General features: G+C 47.8%; 1 protein-coding gene across 1 annotated transcript; it reads right to left on the bottom strand.

The window, feature by feature from the left end:
* Positions 1-1387: 1387 nt before the first annotated feature.
* On the bottom strand, positions 1388-4032 carry TMED4 (transmembrane p24 trafficking protein 4). Its single transcript, XM_032643812.1, has 5 exons — positions 3811-4032; positions 3508-3608; positions 3270-3395; positions 2864-3010; positions 1388-2430 (listed from the first exon to the last, which is right to left on the bottom strand). The coding sequence occupies exons 1-5, from the start codon at positions 3935-3937 to the stop codon at positions 2281-2283; spliced, it is 651 nt and encodes a 216-aa protein (XP_032499703.1). The 5' UTR covers positions 3938-4032; the 3' UTR covers positions 1388-2280.
* Positions 4033-7910: the final 3878 nt, after the last annotated feature.

Raw genomic sequence — 7910 nt, forward strand, 5'->3', positions numbered from 1 at the left:
TGAGAGCAATTCATGCACCACAGGTAAAGTGGGGCTGGGACCAAAAGATGGAGATGGGGACTACCAGTCCGAGTGAGAGCTGGGGACTGGGCCAGGGATGATGGGACGAGTAGAATGGCTCCTACGCCCCACCCCCTTTTTGTGGTAAGGAGGTAGAAGGCTGTTTGATAAGGATGTTATATAACCTAAGAAAGCAAGACTTTCAGAATGGAATCAAGGTAGTACTGGGGGGGAAAAAATCACCAGAATTCCTTGGATGTAGCCAAACTTTCAGAAACATTTTCCTAGGCCATAATGTGTCTGAATACCACACACCAGTATGGAAATCCTTCTCTTCCCCATAGCCACCACCTATTAGCCTGTCCTCTGGCAATCTAGATTCCAAGTGCCCATGAGTGTAAAGGTGTGCTATACTCCCACCTTTGTCCTCACTCCACTCCCCTTCCTATCAAAAAATTCACAGGAGAAACTGAGGACACACTGATGTATCAGCATAATTAAGATGCACAGCTGGACAGACTGTTGAAGGCCAGCCACCCCAGCTCTTCTGTGTAGTTTCCTGTATTCCCACAGTCCAGGCTCCAGTGTCTGATTTGCTGGCTAGATTCCTAGTAACGGCCACAGAGCAGAAATGTGTTCCCCTCCTGACACATCCCATGGTCCCCAAGAGGCTCAGGCCAGATGTCCACAAGCTGACTAGTTCCAAGGCTACCTGATTTTCCCTGTGTTAATTCTATGAAGACCATTAAGAACTATTTTAAATATCCAAAGAATTTTGGAAGAGTCATTTATGGCATTTCACCTCACTGGACCGTTAACGTGGCCATCCAGAGTTAGAATTTTTAAAATATCTACAAAAATATTAAATGACAAAAAGCCTATACAACTAAATTGCATGTACTTTTGTAAGTGAAAGTAGGCACACACGTGGGATAGCATAGAAAATAAAGAGAAAAACAAGAAGGGCAGAATTTAGTTTTGTACGTCAGATAAATCATGTATTTTAAGTAAATAAAACCACGAAATAAAACGTCAAGAATGGGCAACTAAGGGCATGAAGCTTTATACAGCAGAAGGGCATGAGGGAGGTACACTAAGATGTGTTTAAATTTATGATCCCAGGGAGCTAAGAAACGGGTACGTAATCTCCTCACAGGATTCCTTGCCGACAGGTCTACTTGGTTGAGCTCTGTGAATGGCTGAGCCACCACCCCGTCCGTTCCCACAACCCCGGAGTCTCCAGTCAGGCCAGGCTCTAGCACCACAAGCCCACATGCTGAAATCCACTCCGGGTCAGCCGCAGAGGCACCCAGACCAAGAGCCTTTCCTCCATTTCCCTTTGTGCCTCCCCTCTGCCCACAGCCTCTTATTTCATTTCAAACACAGCTACTACAACACGCTTTATTTCACTGGAAAAATCTGTATAAAGAACCAGATCTGGTTCCCATGAAGAAAACATTTACCACAGCTTAAATAAACGTTAAGGGAAATGGGAGGGTAAGAGTGCCCTGCCTTGTGCTAGCTCTGTCACTGCCTCAGTCTGAACTCAGGCCCTGTGTGACGGAAATCACAGGTGTCCCAGAGAATTCTCTGCCTGGCCCTCTGATTAGGCCTTGAGAGCAGCTGTCATGTCTGCTTTCTAGCCCTGAGAACTGAAATCCTGAGAGCTGCCGTGGTAGTTAGTTATCAAGAATGCATTGGTAAACAATGCAGAAGAGACTGCATTGGTGTTTTCAGCTAGTCACACAAAGGCAGTAACACTTCAACTAGGAAGGAAAATATATAATTTTATCAAAAAATAGTTCTAATATATAGAAAAACATTTCAATCCTCTGGGGCCTTTGCCCCTTATTTACATTCACGAAGCCACTGAGTGAACCCAGGACTGACGGGAGCAGTGAGGTGGGGCCTCCTCGGTGGGGCATTTTGGTCGCCTACTTTCTAAGCAGACGAAGAGAGAGGTTAAAGCAGGAGAGACATTTGCTCATTTTGTGACAGGATGGAGAGGAATCACTAGTGGCGAAAGCGGCAAGACAGTCCTGGGTCAGTTCTGACTCCCCACAAACCCCAAGACAGATCTTTGAAAGCTTGGACCAATGTCCTGTGTCCTTGAGAACCAGTGTTAACAAGTGGCTGATCTGAATGCTTTGTTGCCATGGAACCAACGTGGCTTATATTCTTTTTTTCACTGTTTCTTCCCTCAAAATCCAGATGGATAAGGTATTGGGTGGGGAAAGTACCAAACAACTGAGGTGACAGGAAAGGGTCATGGAGAGGGCACTACACCAGCTTCTTGGCCTCAAAGAAGCTCTTGAGGTGACGCATCTGCCAGATGCCAGTGAGGATGAGGATGGCGGTCTGAGCGATGGACCACCACAGGACTCTCTGGTTGGTGCTCTCACTGATCAGACGGAAGCGCTCTTCACGATACTGCGTAGGACAATGGACGCAGGATTAAATGTGCAGGAGAGACAGTCCCAGCATTTGCGAGGCCCCTCCCTCCTGTGCCACGACTCAATTGTGGGACCAAACGCCTTTTGAAATGCTGCCTCTGGTTCCCCTGAAAGTGCCCCAAGGAAGTGACATGCTGCCCCTCCATAAGCATCTCTGCTAGGACAGAAATCATGCTCTTACCATTTCAGCAAGATCCCAATGTAAAGAGGTAGGCAATGTCTATTGATAGAGTGTGAACTGTCCTCTCTACCCTTTATTCTACGGAGCTGAAAAAACGGCTGATAGCCCTCCGTTCCAGTCTTTGAACAGCTGATCTCCCAAGCAGGGAAGGCCCCAGGCAGAAACTTCCAGTAAGTGTAGTGGGTATAAAGGTCAACTGCCATGTCCAAGTACAGTGACATGCCCTTACCCTTTGGTAATCCTGCTCCTTCTGGATCTGTTCCACCTGATCCAGCAACTGGCGGGCTCGGAGCTGCAGCTCCGTCAGTTTATCCTTGGCAGCAATCTCGGGGTAGTTGTTGGCATGCTCCCCGACCTGGATGTCTAGGTGCACACGCTAGAAGGAAACATGGTTGGACCCCAAAGTCGTAAGGTCAGAGACACTCTGTGGTTATGGTGTCTAAGTGGTGGGACCTCCGATGGTCTGTTCCAGGCTATGGAACCCACTCTTGTCCCTGGCTGTGGGACAGAAGGGCAACGTCTATTTCTTGCTTGTGACTGTGCCAGAAAGTGTTACAAATGATAAGGATAATAAATCAAAATTTTGTAACCAAGTGAGAGATTCTGAGCTATGGCCAAAGAGCAAATTCTCTTACCAGTCTGCCGCCAGCAAAGAGAGCCATCCTGGTAGAGTTGGAGTGCAGGCAGATCTGATGGTCACCAGGAGTGTGAGAAGTGAAGGTGAAGCGGCCCTCTGAGCCGTACTGCCGGGACAGCACCACCTGCAGCACAGCAGTCAGTGAAAGCCCCCGCCTCTACTCTGACCTCTCCAAGTGCAAGCTCATGTCTTCTGAGCCCTGTCCACCCCAAGAGCTCTAGTGAAGGTGGCCTTACCTTGCCTTCAGGGTCCTTCACCTCCACATGCATGCCCAGGCCGGGGGTCGAGGGTAGGAAGATCTCCTTCTGCTTATCCCACATTTGGGTGCGGTAGTTCCCTGCGGAGCAGACAGAGCTGTCACAACCTACCTAGTCCGTCTGGCTCCCACGCTCCGCGGGGCGCCGCGGTTCCCAGGACGCCGGGCAGGGGGCACTGCTCCCCCGGCCACGGTCCAGCGTCCACAGGGCGCCGCTAGGAGCGGGGAGCTGGACCGCGTCGGGAGGACACGCAGGGCCCTGTCCACCCTCGCCCCGCCTGACCGATAACCATGGTCTCGTCGGGGATTTCCTCGATGAAGCAGCGCTTTTCGGTCTCGCCGATGTGGAAATAGAGCCCTCGGGCGCCCGGCGCGCACAGCGCGATGAGCAGCAGCGCCAACAACCCCATTGCCCGCCGACGCCCAGCCCAGACACCTGCCAACGCGCGCCCCTCCGCCCAGTGCGCATGCGCGCACCTGCGCCCAGCTCTCAAACGACGCAGCAAGACCCGGCGCAGAATACGCGTGCGCGGTGCCTCCCTCCCTGCGTCCGCTCTGCCCCGCCTCGCGCGCGTCTTCCAGGCCAGGATGCATAGCCGAGAGGCGGGTGCGCACGCGCAGGACGCTCGGGGCTTCCCTCCCGCTCTCTGGCTGCGGTCTGTTTGGTCACCTGCCAACGAGCGGTTTACACCCAGTGCGCATGCGCGCGCCTACGCCCAGCTCCCAGTAAACGCGGCAAGGAGGAGTGGAGAGTAAGCGTGGACTGACGACTTCTTTGCAGATCCTGCTTAGAGTTCTGCTGGCCTGCGCCGGGGCTTGTGTCCCAGATCTGGACGGTTGGAGGGCGGGCCCCAGATCTGGAAGATTGGGTCCCCCGGGGCGTCCGGACTCGGGGTCCGCGCAAGGCGGGAAGGTCGGAGCCCAGGGGCCGACGGGCACTTCCCGAGACCCAGGCTGGGCGGGTGTCGGTGTGAGAGCCCTTCTGGCGTGCAGGGGCCTTAGGCGCGTCCGGTGCCGCCTGGAGGAGAGGCCCGCCCGGCTTTTGGAGTCCCTGACCCGGGAGAGGAGGCCTTGCCTGGATGGGGCTGCAGTCCAGCCGACAGGAAACGACATTCCGAGCCAGTGGGGCTCCAACAGGCTTTTAGGTGTTCCTGATTTTAGGAGTTTGTCGGGTTTTTTTGCATGCGATGTCGGTGTTGCAGTGGTTATTTTCTGACACTCCCCTGCTAGGGGTATACACTGAAGTATCTACATATAGTCACCCGGGGGTGCTGACCTGGGAGAGGAGGTGGAGATTGGGCTCCAGGTGAGAGATGTGTGGGAGGAGGGACGATGCGAGACGGTCCAGTTGTCGCTAGACTGCTCCCGAAGGGCGGGGCGAGGCTTGGCGGCGTCTCCAGCCCGTATTGCTCTCTCAACTTGTCCGACTGCCCATTGTCCCCTAGGTGAAGGTGATATGGGACATGCAGTCCCTTGGACTGCGGGTCTACTCCACTGGCCCGCAGTGGTCTGGGGCTCAGAGTGGAGAGAGATGTGGAGCAGAACGAAACCTGTCCTCGTGGCTCCTATGGGCCCGTGACAAGTGCAAGTGGGGGCCCATTGCTTGCTCTGCTGCCTGCCTTCCTTGCTAAACACAAAGAAACCCTGTAATAGCGTGCTTAGTGTTGCATATGCTCCTATTTATCGCGTAAGAAGTGGGATTGAACCAAAGCAAACATCCTTGTGGAATTAAAGAAGTTTTACAAGGCAAACCTCCCTGAGCAGCAGCTGTTCTGCGGTGAGGATGGAAAATAAGATCTTTTTAAGAAGCTGGAAATTTGGGTTTCAGTATGAAATCTGATTGTTAAATATTAGCCCGTGACTCAACTCTTCTCTAATGGAATGAACAACAAGGCACAATCTGGCCACATTCAGCAGTCATGTGAACAACATGTGATCTCATACAAATCCAGTGGGGGACAGTCTTCTGGTTTAAGTGACTTAACCTGTTTGCCGGCTCCTCCCTTCAGGGTTCTCTGCGGTCTTTCTCCTTTCTTTGAACAAACTGGTACAACTTGAGACTGAAGATCTGGGCTAAGAAAATTGAGGAAAACTCAGAATGAGTAGGTCCATGAGGCCTGTTTACATCTCCTAGTTACAGCACCCCTCTTTTGGGATGGAGGAAGGTGAAAATCAAACCAGAAAGTTTCTTACTGGGCATGGAATTAGAACAAAGAAAGGTTGAAAATTTGTTTTAAATTTTCTAATAAGAGAATTTCGAAACATAAAAGTAGAATAACTACAATGAACTTTCATATACACATAAACCAGTTTCAACAACCGTCAAGATTTTGCCTTTCTTATTTCATTTATCCCTTTCTGCATTTTTGTTTCCTCAAGTGTGTTAAAGACTCCCTGGATATCATATAGTTTCACCTATAAATATTTCAGTGTGTCTCTAGCAGAAAAGGACCGTTAAAAATACCATTATCATACCCAACACAATTAAAAATCATTCTTTAATAATTCTAATACATAGTATATATTCAATTCCTCCCCCCTCCCCGTCTCAAAAAACTTTGGATTATTTAATCAGGTCTAAACAGGTCTGCTTACTGCATTCATTGATATATCTCTTAAACCTCTTTTGATACGCAGTAGTCCTCCCTTATCCAAGGGGGATACATTCCAAGACCCCAGTGGATGCTTGAAATGTCAGATAGTACCAAACTCTATATATACCATGTTCTTTTTCTATACATACCTTAGATAAAGTTTAATTTATAAATTAGGCACAGTGAGAGATTAACAATAACAAAATAGAACAATTATAATAAGAGTTATGTGAATATGGGCCCTCAAAATATTCTGTTGTACAAATTTAATGCCTCTTCCATCTTAAGTTCTCATCATGCACTGTGGTTATAACTTTTGCAGTTTGAGATTCAACAGCAAAACCAGCATGAATTTTTTTTCCTTCTTTAAAATTCCACAGAAGTTTCGTCCTTAACATAGATCTTAGCAACTTCAGCATATGATTTTTTTTCTTATTAAGTCAATAACTTTCACCTTTTCAACTTAAAGAAATTTACGGCTTCTTTTTGGCATATCTGAATTGCCAGCATCACTACTCTTGCACTTTGGGGCCATTATTAATTAAAATAAGGTTTACTTAAACACAAGCACTGTGATACTGGGCTAGCCAATCTGATAACTAAGAGGGCTACTAAATGGGCGGGATACACTGGACAAAGAGACGATTCATTTCCCAGGCAGGACAGAGCAAGATTTCATCACGCTACTCAGAACAGCGAGCAATTTGAAATTTATGAATTATTTCTGGAATTTTCCATTTAATATTTTCAGACTGCAGTTGACCACAGGAAGCCAAATCCATGGATAAGGGGAACTACTGTATTAACAATTCCCCTTCCCTTTTTGTTGTTGATGGTGATGATGATGCCATTTACTTATTGAAGCAACTGGATCATTTGACGGATAGAATTTTCCACATTCTGGATTTGGTTGATTGTTTATTCATGTGTCATTTAACAGGTTTCTCTGTCCTTGGTACATCCTTCAAACAGTTAAATCTAGAGCCAAGGAGTTACAGTAAGACAAAATGTGTTTAAATCCATTAAACCCATTACCCTTTTTTAAAGCTCAAATTCTCTCATAAAACACTTTTGCTATGCTCTTTTTTGACACAATTCCAGTAGCGTTTAGGGGCTTCCTTACATTCCATTTTGTACATTTCCTGCCCTAGACACCAAATCAGCCATTTATCCAAGGAATCACTTTCAGCAAGAAATGTTATCTGTATTTCTAATTTTTTTTTAGGAGGACCCTGAAGTTTGTCCTAATTGATGGGTAATTGTAAGACGATTGCATTCCCCACAGGAAGAAACCTGCCTTAAGTAATCTAATTCCCGAGGTCCCAAACCTTTTCCCCTCAAAGGTGGGAGGCGGGAATTTTTGCCAACATTTACCTAGGCTAGCTACCCCTTCATTCATTCAGCCAATATCTGCTGAGTACCCATTTGTGCCAGACACTGTTCTAAACCCTGGGAACACACAGGTTAACAAAACACAAAAATCCTTGTCCTCAAGGATTTATCTTGGTTATTGTCTGTCAATAACCAAGATAAATGAGTAAATATATAGCATGTCAGATGGAGGTAAGTATCGAGGAGGAGAATAAAGGGAGTATAATGAGTTGAATGGTGGCCTGGAAAAAGACATGTCAATGTATGAGTCCCTGGAACCTGTGAATGTCACCTTAATTGGAGAAAGGATCTTGCAAATGTAATTAAGGATCTTGATGAGATAATCCTGGATTATCTATGCAGGCCCTAAATCCAATGACAAGTGTCTTTATGAGAGACACAGAAGATACCTCACACC

This window comes from Phocoena sinus, chromosome 9, assembly GCF_008692025.1.
Source record: "Phocoena sinus isolate mPhoSin1 chromosome 9, mPhoSin1.pri, whole genome shotgun sequence".
NCBI lineage: Eukaryota > Metazoa > Chordata > Mammalia > Artiodactyla > Phocoenidae > Phocoena > Phocoena sinus.

Excerpts from the sequence above, each read along its gene's own strand:
- TMED4 (XM_032643812.1), bottom strand. The coding sequence starts at position 3,937 with ATGGGGTTGTTGGCGCTGCTGCTCATCGCGCTGTGCGCGCCGGGCGCC. Across the intron at positions 3,609-3,810 it reads CGACGAGACCATGGTTATCG|GGAACTACCGCACCCAAATG; the intron begins GTCAGGCGGGGC and ends TCTGCTCCGCAG. Across the intron at positions 2,431-2,863 it reads AGGAGCAGGATTACCAAAGG|TATCGTGAAGAGCGCTTCCG; the intron begins GTAAGGGCATGT and ends TGTCCTACGCAG.